At 39.5% G+C, this 20,001-nt stretch overlaps 4 protein-coding genes across 6 annotated transcripts; 2 read left to right on the top strand and 2 right to left on the bottom strand.

Moving 5' to 3' along the window:
- Window positions 1-309: 309 nt before the first annotated feature.
- herpud2 (HERPUD family member 2) lies at window positions 310-8,018 on the bottom strand. Of its 3 annotated transcripts, none has more exons than XM_026317809.1 (9): window positions 7,907-8,018; window positions 6,465-6,843; window positions 5,135-5,212; window positions 4,007-4,114; window positions 2,921-3,078; window positions 2,409-2,534; window positions 1,959-2,300; window positions 1,658-1,766; window positions 310-1,010 (listed from the first exon to the last, which is right to left on the bottom strand). In XM_026317809.1, exons 2-9 carry the CDS (start codon window positions 6,609-6,611, stop codon window positions 828-830), a joined length of 1,251 nt encoding a protein of 416 aa, XP_026173594.1. In that variant the 5' UTR covers window positions 6,612-6,843; window positions 7,907-8,018; the 3' UTR covers window positions 310-827. The 3 variants fall into 3 exon arrangements, with proteins under 3 accessions (XP_026173594.1, XP_026173596.1, XP_026173595.1); XM_026317811.1 differs by having other exon boundaries at window positions 4,007-4,111; XM_026317810.1 differs by having other exon boundaries at window positions 7,927-7,988.
- Window positions 8,019-9,114: 1,096 nt separating this feature from the next.
- pkdc (protein kinase-like domain containing) lies at window positions 9,115-10,782 on the bottom strand. The gene is made up of 3 exons (XM_026317306.1): window positions 10,562-10,782; window positions 10,088-10,479; window positions 9,115-9,874 (listed from the first exon to the last, which is right to left on the bottom strand). The coding sequence occupies exons 2-3, from the start codon at window positions 10,456-10,458 to the stop codon at window positions 9,283-9,285; spliced, it is 963 nt and encodes a 320-aa protein (XP_026173091.1). The 5' UTR covers window positions 10,459-10,479; window positions 10,562-10,782; the 3' UTR covers window positions 9,115-9,282.
- A 1,210-nt stretch (window positions 10,783-11,992) lies between these two features.
- On the top strand, window positions 11,993-13,756 carry LOC113136768 (putative C-type lectin domain family 20 member A; the record flags this gene model as incomplete). The annotated part of the gene is made up of 3 exons (XM_026317802.1): window positions 11,993-12,017; window positions 12,713-13,087; window positions 13,533-13,756. Coding segments are annotated over exons 1-3 (624 nt in total), but the record flags the coding sequence as incomplete, so codon positions are not given.
- A 3,469-nt stretch (window positions 13,757-17,225) lies between these two features.
- On the top strand, window positions 17,226-19,457 carry LOC113136767 (macrophage mannose receptor 1-like). Its single transcript, XM_026317801.1, has 6 exons — window positions 17,226-17,358; window positions 17,459-17,563; window positions 17,785-17,823; window positions 18,054-18,428; window positions 18,658-18,911; window positions 19,356-19,457. Exons 3-6 carry the CDS (start codon window positions 17,787-17,789, stop codon window positions 19,455-19,457), a joined length of 768 nt encoding a protein of 255 aa, XP_026173586.1. The 5' UTR covers window positions 17,226-17,358; window positions 17,459-17,563; window positions 17,785-17,786.
- Window positions 19,458-20,001: the final 544 nt, after the last annotated feature.

Here is a 20,001-nt window from a genome sequence, read left to right as displayed (position 1 = left end):
CCATTACAGACACAGACTACTCCTGAGCCTCAGTAATGTCTGTGTGTGAATGCTGCCTCCTGCAGGCCAAGAGAAAAACTGCAGAATAGAGAAGAGGATGTGAAACAGACAAGTCAAACTGCAGCAATATTTTTATTGAAAAAAAAAAAAAAGCATATATTCAGGAATTAAAGATGCATATACTTACATGTGTAAATAGATCATGTTGAAATACACAAAGTGGGAAAACAATGTGCTTCAGTAGCTGCAATGCTTATATGCACATCATGTGCATACCTGAAAATGTCTTTAGGGATGTGGTTTTCATGGTTTGTTAAGGACACATGTCCCTGTCATTTCGGGGAAATTCCAATGTTTCGTGATCTGGGTCACATCCCTCATTTTAAAAGTCTCTGAAGCTTGAACTTATTTTATTAAAATGGAAGACAGCTCCCTCCAGCGCCTCAGCTCATCTCAATGAATTCATGATCCATAAAAAAAGAAAAAAAAAACTCACTGCTGAAGCAATTAGTGTGTTAACACAGCGTGATATTTTTTTTCCTAAATGTTCATTTATTTTCCCAACACCCGTGAAGTACTCGCACTGTATCTGCTCTGAACCTCTGGAGGAGTAGCCTAAATATCGGTCCTTTAGTTGGCAGCACGTAGAAGGCCTAACTGGCTGAGATGAAAAAGTATTTGATCGTCTAGGGTTACCCAAAGATGATTTGGGTAGAAATGGGGTATTTTGGACAGTAAAGATTACAGTGGGAATTTCTGTAGAGTGCTACCTGCTGGCAGGAGGAAGTGGAGTATTGGAGAGGAAAACGGCCGACCTAACTGGTGGGCTAGGGCCTTCCTTCAGGGATAAGGGAGGTGAAGAAAGTGCTGATGAAGGACCACGCGGTGGTTAGGAAGTTTGGCTCAGGGAGAGCAGCAGCAGCAGCAACAGCCTGGGCCTGGTCCTCAGGGCCTCCACCTCCTTCCTCACCGCTGTCGTCATCCTCCATGCCCTCATCCATCAAACGTTCCTGAGACACAGATGGGCAGAGACAAACATGGTTAGAAAGACACAGTAAATAGTCAGGACATGATGCAACCTGATTATTACTTTTGTCAAGGATGTTTTGTCTGTTTTGTTTTTTTTTTGCAAGAAGAGATCTGCAAACTTTAATTTTAATATTTACTAAGAAGACAGGCCACTCTCAAACATACACTTCTGACATAAAGAGGTAAAATCGTGGAAAGAAGTTCTACACAGAAAAGGCCAAAAGCAGAGGATTAAGCTGCAGTTTCTGTGTATCCTGCATGTGCTACTATATTTCAAAGAGGTGCATGTAAACTACAGTGAAGCAGTTTGCATACCTAAGCAGAGGACAGGAAAACAAAATTAAATAAATCCAAGAGGAGTCTGTTTTGTTTTTGTCTGCAAATTCCATTCAGCATGTAATTGACCCGTTTCAGCTACAAATCCAAGTCTTCATCACTGGAAAAACAGGTTGTCTTAACATACTGACAACAATAATTACATAAGTTCACTGCAGGTCACACAGTTCAAGATGAGACTAATCAAACCTTGGTCCCAGTCTGTGTCAGACTGCCAATGTCAGTTTTGAGGCATGTCAGATTGTGCAGTAGATGCATACACAGAGCTGTGTGTTTTGTAGTGTGACTTTACCATTTCTTGTATGTCCTGGTGTCTCTCTGCTTCCTCCTGCGGAGCCCCGCCTCTGTCTCCTCTAAGGTTCTGTTGCTCCAGCCTGAAGGGAAACCAACCAGCCTGGTGCCTGAAAGAAACAGAACCAAAATCTTAGACCAGCTTTCAACAGAAAAGAAACTGTTGTTGCTGAAACCAGACTGGATGCATGAACGCACATTCAGTACTCTGCACTGAACACAGAAGAGAGGAAAAAAATGAACAAACCAATGCTTTTCAAGTCTGTAAAATACTGTTTCAATGTTAGGTGGCTCTGACTCACAGGTACACAAGAACCATGGCACCGACCACCATGATGAAGCGACTGAAGGAAGAGTAGAAGTACACGATACTGAGCAGGACTCCGGCCCGTGACACTGTGTACAACCAGTCCAGCCAATCGCGGTTCAACTCGTCGTCGTTTAACACTGCCCCGCCTTGTGCATTCATCTGGATGTTGGGGTTGGCCGGCTGGTTCTCTGGTAAAGGGTTGGGGGCCGGGTTAGGGCCCAGTGGGGGCTGCACAGCTTCGTTGGGCTGAGCATGCTGATGGGGGGAGGAGGAGGAGGAGGACGGAGGGGAGGGAGATGTGCTGGGAGGCTGCGAGGCGGCTACTGCTGCTTGACTAAGAACACAGCACAAAGTACAAAGTCACGTGGAGGATTTTACACTCCGGGAAAGTTCTCACTATTGTTTATAATCCTGATATTGTAGAAACATTTCATTGACTTACTATTGCATGTAGTACTGGCGTGCATACATCTGCTGCCACCACAGCATCTGCATGGGCATGTACATGGGGTGGGGGGGCATATTGGCAGGGAGGCCACCTTGTAAAGGAACCTGGGCTCCATCTGGCCTGTGAAACGATGTCATAAATAAAATGAACAGAGCAGTTTTTTGTTCAGAATATATATTACAAATATTCAAATATTCAAATATTTCTTCTACCTCCTACGTACTAAAACTGGTTGTGCGATATGACAGATTATTTACGGTTCTGCTTTCAGTGTAACGCAAACCAACACACCACCACAAACTGCAGCCTTACAATCACAGTGAGGAACCTCTGACAGATCTGATTTATTACGAAATTAAATTACTTCACTATTTTGATCTACAGCAACCTACAGCAAAACAATCCTGCTTCAGTCAGCTGATGCACATTAGCCCCAGTTTAAGAAAGGACACTGAAGTTTAAATGAAAAATAGTTATATCTACTATGGTGTCAGAGACTTGCTTACCACTGTGGGACACCGGGGGGGTTCTGAGGATTGTACTGGGGAAAGACACCACGATACCTCAGCCCATCATAACTTTCTGGGACAGTCAAGGGCAAGGCTGGCTGGCTTTCCTGGTTGGGTGTGGTGGCAGGGGAGGCAGAGCCAATGCTGTCTGAACTCTGAATGACAAGATACAATACCAAACATCAGCAATCCTCAAATAACAGAAACAGAAAGATTTTATAAGCAGTATCTATCTATCTATCTATCTATTTACAAAGCTAAAGGGAAGTTGAGTGGCAGCAAACAAACATCTGCTGTGGTGCAAATTTATGCAAAGATGCCACTGCAGGTTTCAACTTCAATCGCAAAGTTGATCTTATTCCAAAGTTCTAGGACTCAACCTCATGTCCTGTACATTTACCATTATTTGGATTAGATGAGTGCATCACTGAATTTTTACTTGTGTTCATTTGAGATGGGAATTGTTGCTAGCACTTTCTTCTACTTATAACAAAAACCTGAAACCATTTTGGTTATGATGTCCTTAACCTTTTATGCTATGATGGAAATGTTCTATTTCTTTCTATGGTGTTCTTTATGGCCATAGTAATATTTGATACAGATATCCTCCTCTGAGTAGAAACATTAAAGTTAATTAATCCAGGAGTAGACAAGTCACGCATCTTAATAAAGTAACAGCCTATAGAACTAAAGAAGTAATGTAAAGGAACAAAAAGGAAGAATGTGTGAAACTACTGGCTACGACGCAGCAGTTACTTTACTGACTATATAGTCAGTAGCAACTCCACCAGTCAAATTTGGCCTAATAAAGTTAAAATCAGTTTCAGGCTAAATATGAATGCACCTTAACACCAGCAACTTTTATTTTAACATCCAAAGTGTTGCCAGTTGTCACAAAAATAACTCCCATCGAACCTGGATTGATGTCACTGTTTGGAAGTAGCTGTGTATGAAAACTGCCAGCACAAAATATGAAGCACTGCATCAAACCAGTGACATTTCAATGTGTTTTCAGCACTTTGTGTGAGGTTTTAACGAGTTTCATCTCCAAACAGCAAAGTGTGGGGTTTCTGGACTACTCACGCTGGAGGCAGAAGCTGAAGAGTTGGCCAAGGAGGGGCTCCGAGGCATGGGCGAGCCTGGGGGACTGTGAGAGGCACACACTAGATGCATCATGTGGTATTCATCCTGCTGTGAGGCGACAAGGTCAGGACAAGCCAGAAAAATGGAAGGAAGAGACAGAAGAGGAAGAGGAGGTACAGGCAGCAATAGAGCAGAGACAAAAAGCAAGAAACAGAGAAAGAGAGAGAGAAAGACACAAAGGTTTAGTGTGGAAACACCCAGAATTCAGACACAATGCTCACCCTTTGTTGATAAAACACATCAGATCAGCTTTTGTCTACCAGGCAGCTGGTTTCAGTTCCCCCACAACTACCGGCACACTGAGACATGCACACAAGCAGCATGTTGTCAAACACACACAACCAACACGGCCCGAAGAACTAAGGCTAAAGAAAAGACATGAGACGACTTGAGCAGCTACAAGTGCACATGCACACACACTTTTCAAAAGATATTCACTACAAATAATACTACTCACAACCTGGGTTCTTTCATTTAACCACGCAGAATGTTACTAAGCCTAAGCATTACATTTAGACACCTCATTAGTTTTTTCAGCCATTTGAGATACATACACCCTAATACCCATACATATTAATTTCCCTTACTTAATAAAGTTTATCCATCCACCATCCATCCATCCATCCATCCATCCATCCATCCATCCATCCATCCATCCATCATTCCATTAGCACAAGCTAATGATCTCAATGATCATTAGTGATGATCATTTGGTACCATGACATGTTTCTTTAAAATACAGTAACTTATTGATGGATTGATTTTGATTTATTGACTGATTTTTCGAGATGCTTGACACTACCAGTTTTTTAAAATAGTATAGACCAGTATAGACCATCATCACCTAAAACAAATCTAAAAAGATCTCTGGCAACTTTGCCAAATGGGAGACTTAAGCTAACTGCTTAGTTTACCTTAACACACCAAGGACATCAATAAATAGTATGTATATAAATAATATGTCAAAACTGCTTTTTGGGTAGAGGAAAATCTATTTGGATGGGCAGCCAAACTATCTATCTATGAGAAACATAATGAATACACACAGACCAGCAGCACAGTCTTTACCTTCCTAAGCACATCTCTGAGCTGCAGATGGTCCTGAAGTAGCTTTCCTGAATACACCAGGCGTTGGTCTTTGGACAGCTGCAACACAAACACCATCGTAGGGTCAGAGAGAGAAATGACAGTAGAGACAGTGTGAAACTGTAAACACAAATTAATGCATTTACTACTTTAACCGCAACACTCTTCCTTAGATATAAACTGCACCACTGGATCAAACCAATACTGCAAAATATCAAAAATCAATAATCGGCTTTAAAACCTCCAGGGTTTAAGCAAACCTGGACAAGAAGTCCCCAGAGTGCTCAAGAAAAATGGAAATTATTATTGTTATTATTAAATTCATTATCTGCTGATAAAGATCGTGTGATAAAATGTTAATCAACAGCTGCTGTGTTGAGACTGTTTTCTCAACTGCAGTTTTCAAGCTCAAGAATGAATGAAGCCCAACTGTAAATATGTTTTGAGGATACACTACCAACCACCTCTCTGTTACAACCAGCCCACAGTAATCCTGTGTGCTGATGCTGAGTAGGAACATCAAATAAACACTTTCTAACTGTTGATCTCTTTCTTTGAGTAAGCTCAAAGACCAAGTTGTTTGGTGGACTATAGCAAGAGCCAACAAATCAAATCCCTAATGTGTGTAAAATAATTAAAAACCTTTGGATTAGATCCGATTGCTGGAAGAGATTAGATTTCAAATCTTACTAAAAGCTTTCAGTATGTACAATTTTATTCTGTGTGCGTCACTAGGCTTTCATTTCTCCTCAGTGGAGGGACACTTGACTGAAAACCAACAACTGCAGGAATAACATGTATATCACTCCATTTTCCCACACTATAAAAACGAACTGGAATATTTCTCTTCACTAAAATCATTTTCCTCTTCTAATCACTAAGCAGACAGACACCAGGTATTTATTAGTTTTTAGGGAAGGAAAGAAAATATTCAGAGCCACATCTCTCCTAAGTTTTACTGACATGCCTCTGTGCAGCGAATGGCCACAACTGAACAAACATTTCTGTAGCCTTTCGCGGTTCAGCACTGAGTGGGACATTATACGTTTGTGTATTAGGTTTATTCTTAACGGCCATCCAAACTGAGCCTTTAACTGGGGTGCCCTTCCAGGTGATATCTGAGTCCATAAGCATGCCTCCTATTTTAGCACATGTTTTTACTATGGCTACACAGCTTTGCTCTTTATACATCTAAGGCTTGTAACTGTGTGCTGTGAATAGATGTTCACTAGAGCTGAAAGGGTTTAACAATTAGCAGTTTAAGTAATTATTAAAGTAAAACACCAAATATTTGCTGGTTCCAGAGACTTACCGGCTTGCTAGGGTACACATTGGAGATGTGACTCTTCAGCTTTTCTACGGTCCAGTTGAGGAAGCAGTTAATGGTCTGGTCCTCATATTTCTGGTTGGAGGCCTTAATGACCAGGGTCACAGGACTATCAATTGCCCCAGAGTCCATGGCTCATATTAGTAGCAGCGTGGGCTCTGAAGAACCTGAGCTCAGGAGAGCTTAGTACCACAACTCAGGACTCACCTGAGGATATCCTCAAATCCTCTCCATTCTGGGCTCAGCAACACACCTGAAATAATCCCTGCTGAGTCTGGGGGTAGGATTCCCCCACTACAACATCTGCCTCAGCCCACCTGCTGCTGGTTTCCAACTATATCAATGGGAATTCTTCTGTGGATTTCTGGTGGAAATAAAAATAAATGAAGAGTCTGAGTCTATTTACTGGGTCAGGGAGAGATATTGTTAATATACTGTAACACTGGTACTATTTACACAGAACAGAATATAACTTTGTTATAACTCACTGGTCCTCAATAGTTCATGTCACCCAGACTTTTTCCTATTCTAGGTTTTAAACTGTTTTAAATGCATTATTTTGGAGATTGAACTGTTGGTTGAAAAAATAAAGACGAGAATATTCTGATGGCCACTTTTCACATTTGTGGATGTTTTATTGATCCAATGATCAATGCATTAATCATGAAAATAATCAATAAATGTCATCTTCTGATGACTGTCATGTTCTCCAAACTTAGGTTACAGTAACTTGAACTTTGTGTTGCAGTTTAAGTAATTAAAGCTAAAGTAAGTAATTAAAGCTAAAATACAACATTTTTGATAGTTTATGTTTGGGCCAGAAATTATATTTTTATATACAAATTGTGAACTAACGCAATAGGAGTGCCAGGACTTGACTACACTGATTGGAGAGTCATTTCATATTTTCACTCTTTGCCTACACTGGGCAAGATGATGTAAAAAAAAAAGTACAACAAATCATCTGAGAATGAAAATATAAGTTATTTGCAGCCTTGTGTATAATTTAAACGACATATTTCTGTACAAACACTGAAGCATCAAAACAGAAACTACTCGCTGCTAAAGTCAGAAGATAGCGTCTCCACTTCCTCACACCTGGCACGTCACGCCATTTTTTACAGTAAACTATGAAAAAAAAAAAAAACAGGTTGTCAACAGGCCGTAAGCACCTCGGGTCAAGCTGAAACTAAACCAACACCCTGTTTTTCAGCAACAACCTTCCAGGCAGGAAAGCGGCTTCATCAGCAGACTCGAGGGAGTTAGCATCGTTAGCTTGTGGGCTAACGATGCTAACTCCCTCGAGTTTGGTTCAAACTCGTCCAGACTAGTTGAACCTCAGCGCGGTGACAACATGTTTGACTGTCTAACTGTATGAAGACGAGCCAGGCTACAGCTTAACCAAGCTTTAAATTCTAATCTTGTACCTATTTACCGGCGTCGTTACCTCTCCGTCCCAACTCGGCTCGGCTCCGCTCGGCTCGGCTGCCTTGTTGTTGTAATGTCGGGTGTGAAACCGGAAATACGTCACAGTGCTCGTCACAACAGCTGATCAGAGATAGGAAAATAAAAGTCGGACAAACAGACAAAAAAAAAAAAAAAAAAAAAAAAGTTGAGCTATAGTTTTAAAAGGAAAACACGTTAATCATCTTGTTTGTAGTGTTTCTATAATTTGCAGTGAAATAAAGTGAGGTAAATAAAGTATATGCATCTTTGACCAGCTTGACTTTCAAATTGAACAGAATAAACTTTGAATCCAGGGTGTGTGTGAAACCAAGGAAAACCAATGTGCATAAATTTGTGTATTTTATAACCCAGTACTAAACCTGTGTGCATAATTTATATTTCAAGCGCTTAAGAGTAAAGCCAAACACAAAACACCACAACTGTGTGAGCTGTGTGAGACGAGGGCAATTTTTTTTTTTTTTTTTTTTGTAAGAAGAAACAAAGAAATTCAAATAAATTAGAATAAATATGCTTCTAATAATTTCTTCAGCAGAACTCAAAGTGGAGAATGAATGATCTGGGAACAAATCCAGTCAGAGAGGAGACACATCAAATGCAATTATTTATGGAAAGATGATGACTCGCCAAACATCATGCAAGTTTTAGCTATTCCCTGACTTCATATTTTACAATTTTAACAGGATTTTCCTTTTGTAGCCTTTTTTGACTCTCAAACTATCAAGAAATTCAAACATGTTCACACAAAAAGATAGAGCTGCTTGTCTCTTGTGTGTGGCACTGCTTTATATGTTTGTTGTAGAGTGCATTTTCAGCGATCAGGGCACATAATTCAGTGTAACATCTGTTGTCCTGCAGGCAAAGACAAAAAGAAAAAGTATAAGTTAATGAATTTGACCATAAAGGAAAGTAGCTGCAAATACTTTACTTAAAGTAAAAGCTGTGAATGTGAGGGGTTGTCTGTCTGTGTGTCAGTCCTGTGATAGACTGGTGATCTGTCCAGGGTGAACTCACCTTTCAACCACTGTCATCTGGGACATGTTGGTCCTCCAGCAGGAACAAATGATAGATAACGAATGGATGAATAGATAATAACAATCAACAAAGAGGAGTGCGTGTATGAGGCAGGTTCACTCTGCAAAACTGCAGCAGCAGTATAGAAACGCTGGGGTATTTTCTGACAGGTTTTATTTATACATGAATCGTTTGATAAGCATGCTTCACTGTACACAGCATAAGGAAGAACTTGTGAGTGTTTGTGGGTAACCAGTTTTTTCTTATTCAGATTTCCAGGTTCAAACTTCTCTGATGGTCTGAAGTTAAAAGTTTTTGGTTCCGATTACTGTTTCAGTTTCTGCAGAACCTCCCTGGTCAACTGTTTACTGTACCGGTTAATCTTCCAGTGTCCGGGCATCCATCCGAGCAGAAAACGATGGAAGTCTGTCCAGGCAAATGCAAACATCTCCCTCCACTCTTTCTCTAGGGCAGCAAAGTCCACATCTTTCTTCACAGATAGTTTCAATTCTGTGAAATAGTAGTCCAGTAGGCCCGGAACTCTCTTTTCACACTCCTTCTCCTCCATGCAGCTTCCTAAAAAATACACAACATCTTTCATCCCACAGCCCCCACCAACATACTGAAAGTCTACAGCTGCCACATCCTCTCCACTCTGGGAGAAACAGAAGTTGGCTAACTTGGCATCTCCGTGAACAATGGTCTTGAAGCTACAGTCGTTGAGTATCTTGTCAATGTCACCAGCTGCTGCTTTTAGTTCGGCATTGTCCATGGCCTCCAGCTCATCTGGCCGTGTCTCCAGGTGCCAGTAGGTACCAACAGGCCATAGGCCCTCTGGTGCCACACCAAGGAACTGAGCATGGAAGTGGGCAAGCCAGCTGATGCAAGCCTTAATCTCTCTGTCCTTCACACTAGTCCTGCAAAGAAAAACAAACATGTTCTCAGTGGTGTTTTGGAGATTTTTACATTCTGTAAGTATGCTGTTTACCCAAGAGGTAATTTTTGGGGAGTAGGTCTCAACTATTGCAAAATGTTAAAATGTTGAACTGGCATTAGAATTTGCACATTTATTTGACACCCTTCACTTTGCTGAGTTACAGATTACCCCTCAGTGTTATTTTTGACTCTACCTTCTCCGATTGTAACCTGCTTCATCCAGATCCTCCAAGACAATCAGCATCTCGTCTCCATAGGAACAGGCAGCCAGGCAGGCAGGGATGCGACAGCTCTGATTGGTGGAATAGTTCTGGTACCAGTGTGTCTCCACCTGATAAGATCTTACTTTGCGTCTGTGGGAGTGATCTGTATTCCAGCCACCAGGGTGCTGGGCATCTTCTGGAAACTTGACATGTTTGACGACCACAGATGGACGGTCACAGCCCTCCAGGTGCAACCTGACTATCTCCCCATAACCGCTCCATAGGGTCTGGATCTTTGCACCAACACACAGAGATGAGGCACCACACACCTGCAGGATCAGATCCTGGTACTCCTGTTTCATTTTCCAGATCAGTGCTGAAACCTGGCAAAGGGGGAATCATAGTGTCAGGTCTTTTGTACCGGCAACTGTTATGTATAACCCTAATTTAGTTAGTGTCACTCACCTTATTCACTAACAGTCAAGCTTGTACATCCGGACTGCAAAACAATTTTTACCTGATTCTTTCTTTTTCATACATTCAAGAAATGTCAGTATGGCATGTACCATCCAAGCCAATAAAACTGAATTATAAGAAAAGAAGTGAGCAGTTATACACTGTCACATAAGGCAGAACAGATAACAAATGCTTTAGTTCACCGTTTCCTTCATGCCAAATACGTCTCAATGACCTGATATCAGGAAGTAATCTGTCTGGCCCTTTGTATGGAATTTAAAGCTACACACACGGCATAAAGAAAATCAAGTACCACTGCCATCTGCTGGACTGGAGTGTGCATGAAGGTGATTGGATACGAATTTGTTTTATATGATGAAACCTGCAGGACAAACAGTATCTGCATAATCTAATGCTAACAGCTGAAGAGGAAGATAGTTGATCCAAAAGTATTGTACAGGTTGTAAACATGGCCAGCAGCTTCAATTGCAGCAGTCACATGACTACAATCAGAAAATCAGCCCTAGAATTTCAAAAGTTCAATTTCCTCTTGTCAAAAAGTGAATACAGTTAATAAGGTGATATTAAAATAGTTTTCTGTGCTTGACTACTTTTATTTCATTCCTGTGGGTTTTATTTTTAAAGCTATAAACCATCCAGTACTTTTTTACGAGTTTAAGTTTCTCTTAAGGCTCAGTGCAATCAGTTGTTCCTCGTCTTTGTCATACTTGTGTTGAGGCCACTTTGTCTAAATGCAAACCAGTGTAAAAGCTATTAATGCACTGTCAAAGGCCCTGCATTCAATTTCAAAGTACAAGTGCAAATGTGTTAGCATTGAACCAACAGTAAAAGTGTATTAAATAGTAAATATAAAGTATAATGAAGAAGGTTTATTTGGAACCTTTAAAGACATAATAACCCTTTGCTTCAGACTTTGTTGACTGGGTTTGACTTCAAACATTGTGAGAACAGAGAAACAGAGTTCAGAAGGAGTTCAAAAGCTACTGTGACCATCTGACTGATTCTCCATGACATTCCCTGAAACAATACAGCTAATTCAAGTTAAACAAAGAGTCCATCTTTACACCTGGAGCCTGTGAGGACCCTGAACGTATGGGGCTTCATTTGTCCACTTTAAACAATCTTCAGCCTTACATCTCTCTGGAATGAGCTACAGTTCTCACTATTCAGGGTCACCCACAACAAGTTATTCATCATTTTCAATATGTCTATACAGCCAATTTGAAGTCAACTAAAGTGCAGGCTCAAGTATTCATCTTTAGCTCATGGATTGGAATAAACTTTGCATGTGTCTTAATCCAGGGTGTGTGTGTGTTTTACAAATCAAGGAAAACTAATGTGCATAAATTTGTGTATTTTATGTTATAAATGAACATTAAACCTGCATGTACAAACAGAAAACATCAACTGTGTGAGATGATGAGGTCAAACCAGGTCTTCTGTGGTAAGTGGAAATGAAGAAATTCAAATAAATTCAGTGCAAAAGAACAGAAGATATTCATTTCTAAAAGCTAACAGATTCTTTTTCTGTATTTCTACTTCAGCAGGACTCAAAGTGGAGAAGAACTGATCTGAGAACAAATCCAGTCAGAGAGGAGACAGATCAAATGCAACAATTTATAGAAAGATAATGACTCAATAAACATCAGGTAAGTTTCAGCTATTCCCAGCTCTTCTGTTATATTAGGGGCCCAACTAATTTGTGACCAGCAAAAAGAAACTGGAATATACTGTTAAAAACTTCTGATATAAATCTGGACTTAATCCATGTAATGACTCCTCTGAGTTTGTTTATGATCTTACCAGGAAAATGTAAATATGTAATACTGGTTATGAGTATAACAAGTTCTTCTTTCTACCATCAAAACAGCCATGGAAAGAATCATACATGTAATTCTACTTCTTCTGGGTCAGTACTACTGCTTTTATTTTGTGCAGATTTACATTACAATACCTTCATAGTAGTAGTTCAAAGGGCTCAAACTGACATAAGCACATTCTTCCTCACACAATATATTGTGTTTGTTAAAAATTCTGTGTTGTTCCTTTTATTGACTATAAAGTAAAGCAGCCAGAAGTGCAGTTTTTCATCACACCACATACTCATAGGTTGACAGGTGTATGAATTTTCCTCTGCAGGACTGTGTTTTCCATCTTCATGTGTACCTCACTCTCAGTTTGTCTTTATCAAAACCCCTAAAACCTGGTATGAGGCCCAGAGCTACTGCAGAGAGAAATGCTTTGACCTGGCCACCATAAACAGCATGACAGAGATGAAAACAGTGCTAGAACTTGTTAAGAACCAAAACTATGATGCAGCATGGATAGGGCTTTGGAAAGGGGGGGCTGCGACCTGGCACTGGTCACTGGCAGACGAAGATTTCTACAAGGAGGGAGAGAGAAATTATTTTATTTCAACTATGGCACCCAGCGATGTCAACTGTGGGGGTTATTATCAAGGGAAACTGGCTTCATATTCTTGCGGATCCCTGAGATATTTCCTTTGCTTTGATGGTGAGTCACACACATGCACAAAAGCATTGATTTCCCTGATAGGTTTATATGTGCTAATATCTGACGCATCAACAACACTAAAGTGTTCAGTAGGAGACAACCGTCTACAGCCATGCTTCCAGCTGAGACTCAGGCACAGTGCAACTAAACGCTAACATGCAAGTGTTAATAGATATAATGTTTTGCCACAATCACAGCTATAGTTTAGTGTGTTATTGAGTTGTATAGTGATTGTACATGTTTCTGAAGGAACACATAATGTCATGGTAATCCAACCAACAAACAGGGTTTCAATTTTCATTTTGCATTCATGTGGCACATCTTGCATATTCCCAGTGTCTGATATGTTTTTAGGAAAGAGCAGGTCACTTTTTTACAGTCCAACTATTTTACCAGGTTGGTAGAAGCAACAATAAAACTTCATTTTTTTGTTGTTGTTGTTCAGGAAAAAAAACAGGTGCAGATCAGTATATTGTCATTTCACAAAGTATGGGTTGGACAACTGCTCGTGACTACTGCAGAACATACTACACAGACCTGGCCAGTCTGAGGAATAATGCAGAGAATCAGATGATCCAAAATGTAAGCGGTCAAATGACAGTATGGCTCGGACTCTTCAGAGACATATGGGAGTGGTCAGACCAGACCTACTCCTCGATGAGATACTGGAAATCAGACATATCAGTTTTTTCTACAACAGTGGGGATATGTAGTGCTTTGGTGAAGAGTGCATCTGGTAAATGGGGCGAAGTGCCATGTGGAGAACCACACCCATTCATCTGTGACTGCAGTAAGAAAGATTTGTTTAATTTCTTATCTAACAAGTGATTCCACATTAACAACTTTTCTATTTTATGAATTGTGAAGGTGTAACCCTGATAAAATCAACACTATACTCTGTTGCCTCTCATTACATTAGGAAGGAAGTGGAGGTTTGTTTCAATGGCAATGAGTGTCCAGGACTCAATGGATCTAAATGACCCTGCAGTGCAGCACAACATCTTGAATAAAGTGAGTATTTTATTTTATTCTAAAAGCTGACAAAGAATATAATAAATATCCCATTATGACATACAGTATCATTTGGTTCTGTGAGAAGGAAACATAAAGTAGATCCAGATATTAAAGACCTTTCTTCCACCCAGATGAGCCTGGAGTTGAGGAAGAATGCGACTGATGTTTATCTCCGCTGGCAAAAACACACCAATGGCAGAGTTTTTGTCAGGAAGCCTCGGAGAAACAACTGAAACTCTGACTGAACCTATAAAATGTGAATATGTTTTAGTTGAGTTAATTATATGTTTCTGTTTAAGTTAACACTCAGAGCTGCAGTTGTTTTTAAGCGTCTTATTAGATGCATAATATTATTATTTATAGTGTTTTTGATATTTATGTTGTGTGACTTGCATGGATTTTTGTTTATTTCACAGTGATTGATAAGGATGGTGGATAATGAACCTTAGACATACAGCATATACTGTGACACAAACACAAATTATCAATAAGATGCTAATAAAATACAGTTTGATTCCTATTTTTTACTTATTTATGAAAGTGTAGTGGAAGAAAACAAGACAGTGGGAAACATAAAAAAAACAGGCATATTAGAGGAAAAGAGAAATAAATGGCAAGGCAAGTTTATTTATATAGCACAGTTCATACACAGAATAATTCAAAGTGCTTTACAGAAATAAAAGACAAGGTAAAAGTACATAGGCAAAAATCAAAATAAGAAACAGCAAATAGTTGGAGATGAAATAAAATTAAAGGAGACAGTGCAGATAAATCGCTTTGGATAAATCACTGTCAGTTGTCATATGTTATATGCCACGCTAAAAGAAAGGTTTTTATCTTTGACTTAAACATTGCCAGAGATGAGGCCTGTCTAACATCATCTGGAAGACTATTCCAGGTTTTAACTGCATAGAACTGAAACTGCTTTCCATGTTTAGTCCTGACTCTGGGCATGAGCAGAAGGCCTGTCCCTGATGTTCTCAGAGTTCGAGATGGTTTATATGGCATCAACATGTCAGAGATGTAATGTGGTGCTGAGCCATGAAGAGACTTATAAACAAGCAGTGCTGTTTTAAAGTCTGTTCTCTGAGCAACAGGAAGCCAGTGCAGAGATCTCAGAACAGGAGTAATGTGGATATACATCCTGGTTCTAGTCAGGACCCGAGCAGCAGCGTTCTGAATGTACTGCAGCTGCCTTACAGCTCTTTTTGAGAGCCCCATGAACAGGCCGTTACAGTAATCTGGTTGTCTGCACAATAAGACTTGATTTAACTTCAGGTAACTGAAACCTGTTGTACACAAATGTGGATCAACTGTTCCCACAGACAAAAAGGACATTCCTAGTTTGGAGTAGTCGTTCTGAGGAGTTAGAAAAAAGCAAAAGCAAGAACAAAACATAAGCACATTGTCAAGGTTTTTGGATATGGTGCATGTTTTGTTTTTCCATGTCTATGTTCAGAAGATGAAACAGTTATATATGCAATAGTGACAATGAAATATGTTGAAAACAGTGTTCAGGCTGGAAATAAAAGAGATATGCACTTTGTTACACAATGGTGTCTTGATTGTCATCATCATCATTTTTTTTGTGCTTCATGTTCAAAGATAATATCTGGTTATTACATTTCTTGCACCTAAGCCCAAATAGCTAGAAGAAATCTAAAATGCAGGCCAAACCAAAGCTCGGGTCTTTGGACTTTGAGGCTGAAATTATAGATGTGGGGTGACTGTGGCTCAGGAGGTAGAGCAGGTCACATGTCAAAATGTCCTTGGGCAAGACAGCACACCCCAAATCCTCCCAGTGTCTGAGTGTGTGAATGATTGTGTGCACAAATGTGTAAAGCACTTTGAGTGAGTCTGGAGAAGTGCTAAAAGCATCTTTCTGTTCACCTGATTAATATCCAATATTCACTCTGACTCATGCTCCGATGCCATTTGATGCAGAGCAGGCACTTTTTTCAGTGTTTCACAGCTGAGGCTGACAAAGAGCTGAAATTGACTCTAAAGCAGAACTGCTGATTTAACTGATAATTCTCTACACGTTCAGCTTCATGAGAAACAAAGTAGCTCAGCAAACTTTATAAAGAAAGTCAAGTACCGCTGCCATCTGCTGGACTGGAGTGTGATACGAATTTGTTTTATATGATGAAACCTGCAGGACAAACAGTATCTGCATAATCTAATGCTAACAGCTGAAGAGGAAGATAGTTGATCCAAAAGTATTGTACAGGTTGTAAACATGGCCAGCAGCTTTAATTGCAGCAGTCACATGACTACATTCAGAAATTCAGCCCTAGAATTTCAAAAGTTCAATTTCCTCTTGCCAAAAAGTGAATGCAGTTAATAAGGTGATATTAAAATAGTTTTCTGTGCTTGACTACTTTTATTTCATTCCTGTGGGTTTTATTTTTAAAGCTATAAACCATCCAGTACCTTTTTACCAGTTTAAGTTTCTCTTAAGGCTCAGTGCAATCAGTTGTTCCTAGTCTTTGTCATACTTGTGTTGAGGCCACTTTGTCTAAATGCAAACCAGTGTAAAAGCTATTAATGCACTGTAAAAGGCCCTGCATTCAATTTCAAAGTACAAGTGCAAATGTGTTAGCATCGAACCAACAGTAAAAGTGTATTAAATAGTAAATATAAAGTATAATGAAGAAGGTTTATTTGGAACCTTTAAAGACATAATAACCCTTTGCTTCAGACTTTGTTGACTGGGTTTGACTTCAAACATTGTGAGAACAGAGAAACAGAGTTCAGAAGGAGTTCAAAAGCTACTGTGACCATCTGACTGATTCTCCATGACATTCCCTGAAACAATACAGCTAATTCAAGTTAAACAAAGAGTCCATCTTTACACCTGGAGCCTGTGAGGACCCTGAACGTATGGGGCTTCATTTGTCCACTTTAAACAATCTTCAGCCTTACATCTCTCTGGAATGAGCTACAGTTCTCACTATTCAGGGTCACCCACAACAAGTTATTCATCATTTTCAATATGTCTATACAGCCAATTTGAAGTCAACTAAAGTGCAGGCTCAAGTATTCATCTTTAGCTCATGGATTAGAATAAACTTTGCATGTGTCGTAATAAACTTTGCATGTGTCTAAATCCAGGGTGTGTGTGTGTGTGTTTTACAAACCAAGGAAAACTAATGTGCATAAATTTGTGTATTTTATAACTTAGGATTAAACCTGCGTGTACAAACAGAAAACACCACAACTGTGTGAGATGATGAGGTCAAACCAGGTCTTCAGTGGTAAGTGGAAATGAAGAAATTCAAATAAATTCAGTGCAAAAGAACAGAAGATATTCATTTCTAAAAGATAACAGATTCTTTTTCTGTATTTCTACTTCAGCAGGACTCAAAGTGGAGAAGAATTGATCTGAGAACAAATCCAGTCAGAGAGGAGACAGATCAAATGCAACAATTTATAGAAAGATAATGACTCAATAAACATCAGGTAAGTTTCAGCTATTCCCAGCTCTTCTGTTATATTAGGGGCTCAACTAATTTGTGACCAGCAAAAAGAAACTGGAATATACTGTTAAAAACTTCTGATATAAATCTGGACTAAATCCATGTAATGACTCCTCTGAGTTTGTTTATGATCTTGCCAGGAAAATGTAAATATGTAATACTGGTTATGAGTATAACAAGTTCTATTTTTTACCATCAAAACAGCCATGGAAAGGATCATACATGTAATTCTACTTCTTCTGGGTCAGTACTACTGCTTTTATTTTGTGCAGATTTACATTACAATATCTTCATAGTAGTAGGTCAAAGTGCTCAAACTGACATAAGCACATTCTTCCTCACACAATATATTGTGTTTGTTAAAAATTCAGTGTTGTTCCTTTTATTGACTATAAAGTAAAGCAGCCAGAAGTGTAGTTTTTCATCACACCACATACTCATAGGTTGACAGGTGTATGAATTTTCCTCTGCAGGACTGTGTTTTCCATCTTCATGTGTACCTCACTCTCAGTTTGTCTTTATCAAAACCCCTAAAACCTGGTATGAGGCCCAGAGCTACTGCAGAGAGAAATGCTTTGACCTGGCCACCATAAAGAGCATGACAGAGATGAAAACAGTGCTAGAACTTGTTAAGAACCAAAACTATGATGCAGCATGGATAGGGCTTTGGAAAGGGGGGGCTGCGACCTGGCACTGGTCACTGGCAGACGAAGATTTCTACAAGGAGGGAGAGAGAAATTATTTTATTTCAACTATGGCACCCAGCGATGTCAACTGTGGGGGTTATTATCAAGGGAAACTGGCTTCATATTACTGCAGATCCCAGAAATATTCCCTTTGCTTTGATGGTGAGTCACACACATACATACATGTTTCTGAAGGAAGACATAATGTCATGGTAATCCAACCAACAAACAGGGTTTCAATTTTCATTTTGCATTCATGTGGCACATCTTGCATATTCCCAGTGTCTGATATGTTTTTAGGAAAGAGCAGGTCACTTTTTTACAGTCCAACTATTTTACCAGGTTGGTAGAAGCAACAATAAAACTTCATTTTTTGGTTGTTGTTGTTCAGGAAAAAAAACAGGTGCAGATCAGTATATTGTCAATTCACAAAGTATGGGTTGGACAACTGCTCGTGACTACTGCAGAACATACTACACAGACCTGGCCAGTCTGAGGAATAATGCAGAGAATCAGATGATCCAAAATGTAAGCGGTCAAATGACAGTATGGCTCGGACTCTTCAGAGACATATGGAAGTGGTCAGACCAGACCTACTCCTCGATGAGATACTGGAAAGCAGACCAATCAGTTTTGTCTTCAATGGTAGGGACATGTGGTGCTTTGCTAAAGAGTGTATTTGGTAAATGGGGCGAAGTGCCATGTGGAGAACCACACCCATTCATCTGTGACTGCAGTAAGAAAGATTTGCTTAATTTCTTATCTAACAAGTGATTCCACATTAACAACTTTTCTATTTTATGAATTGTGAAGGTGTAACCCTGATAAAATCAACACTAGACTCTGTTGCCTCATTACATTAGGAAGGAAGTGGAGGTTTGTTTCAATGGCAATGAGTGTCCAGGACTCGATGGATCTAAATGACCCTGCAGTGCAGGACAACATCTTGAATAAAGTAAGTATTTTATTTTATTCTAAAAGCTGACAAAGAATATAATAAATATCCCATTATGACGTACAGTATCATTTGGCTCTGTGAGAAGGAAACATAATGTAGATCCAGATATTAAAGACCTTTCTTCCACCCAGATGAGCCTGGAGTTGAGGAAGAATGCGACTGATGTTTATCTCCGCTGGCAAAAACACACCAATGGCAGAGTTTTTGTCAGGAAGCCTCGGAGAAACGACTGAAACTCTGACTGAACCTACAAAATTTGAATATGTTTTAGTTGAGTTAATTATATGTTTCTGTTTAAGTTAACACTCAGAGCTGCAGTTGTTTTTAAGCGTCTTATTAGATGCATAATATTATTATTTATAGTGTTTGTGATATGTGTTGTGTGACTTGCATGTATTTTTGTTTATTTCACAGTGATTGATAAGGATGCTGGATAACGAACCTTAGACATACAGCATATACTGTGACACAAACAAATTTTCAATAAGATGCTAATAAAATACAGTTTGATTCCTAGTTATACTTATTTATGACAGTGTAGTGGAAGAAAAAGTGGGAAACAAGTAAGAAAAAAACAGGCATATGTCACATGTATGAAGCGTCTTTGAGATCACATGTCTGCTTGTTTTACCTTATTAAAGTCATTTCAGCACTCCTGGGTTGCATAAAGTGTCTGTTTCACTGTTCTCTTCTGTTCATTTCTCTTTCGGCCTGAAATTAAACCCCCACTGAAACTGCAATTGCACCTGCATTCTCCTTATTTCAATCCAGCCATTA

This window comes from Mastacembelus armatus, chromosome 16, assembly GCF_900324485.2.
Source record: "Mastacembelus armatus chromosome 16, fMasArm1.2, whole genome shotgun sequence".
In the NCBI taxonomy this organism is placed as follows: Eukaryota; Metazoa; Chordata; class Actinopteri; order Synbranchiformes; family Mastacembelidae; genus Mastacembelus; species Mastacembelus armatus.
This window is presented reverse-complemented; position numbering and strand designations above follow the sequence as displayed.

Coding starts and splice junctions, on each gene's coding strand:
- pkdc (XM_026317306.1), bottom strand. CDS start 10,458: ATGAAACAGGAGTACCAGGATCTGATCCTGCAGGTGTGTGGTGCCTCA. Junction 9,875..10,087: donor GCAGGTTACAATCGGAGAAG/GTAGAGTCAAAA, acceptor TTTTCTTTGCAG/GACTAGTGTGAAGGACAGAG.
- LOC113136767 (XM_026317801.1), top strand. CDS start 17,787: ATGGAAAGGATCATACATGTAATTCTACTTCTTCTGG. Junction 17,824..18,053: donor TGTAATTCTACTTCTTCTGG/GTCAGTACTACT, acceptor TTTCCTCTGCAG/GACTGTGTTTTCCATCTTCA. Junction 18,429..18,657: donor ATATTCCCTTTGCTTTGATG/GTGAGTCACACA, acceptor GTTGTTGTTCAG/GAAAAAAAACAGGTGCAGAT.
- herpud2 (XM_026317809.1), bottom strand. CDS start 6,611: ATGGACTCTGGGGCAATTGATAGTCCTGTGACCCTGGTCATTAAGGCC. Junction 3,079..4,006: donor CTTCAGCTTCTGCCTCCAGC/GTGAGTAGTCCA, acceptor CTTGTCATTCAG/AGTTCAGACAGCATTGGCTC. Junction 1,011..1,657: donor ACCAGGACATACAAGAAATG/GTAAAGTCACAC, acceptor TCTGTGTCTCAG/GAACGTTTGATGGATGAGGG.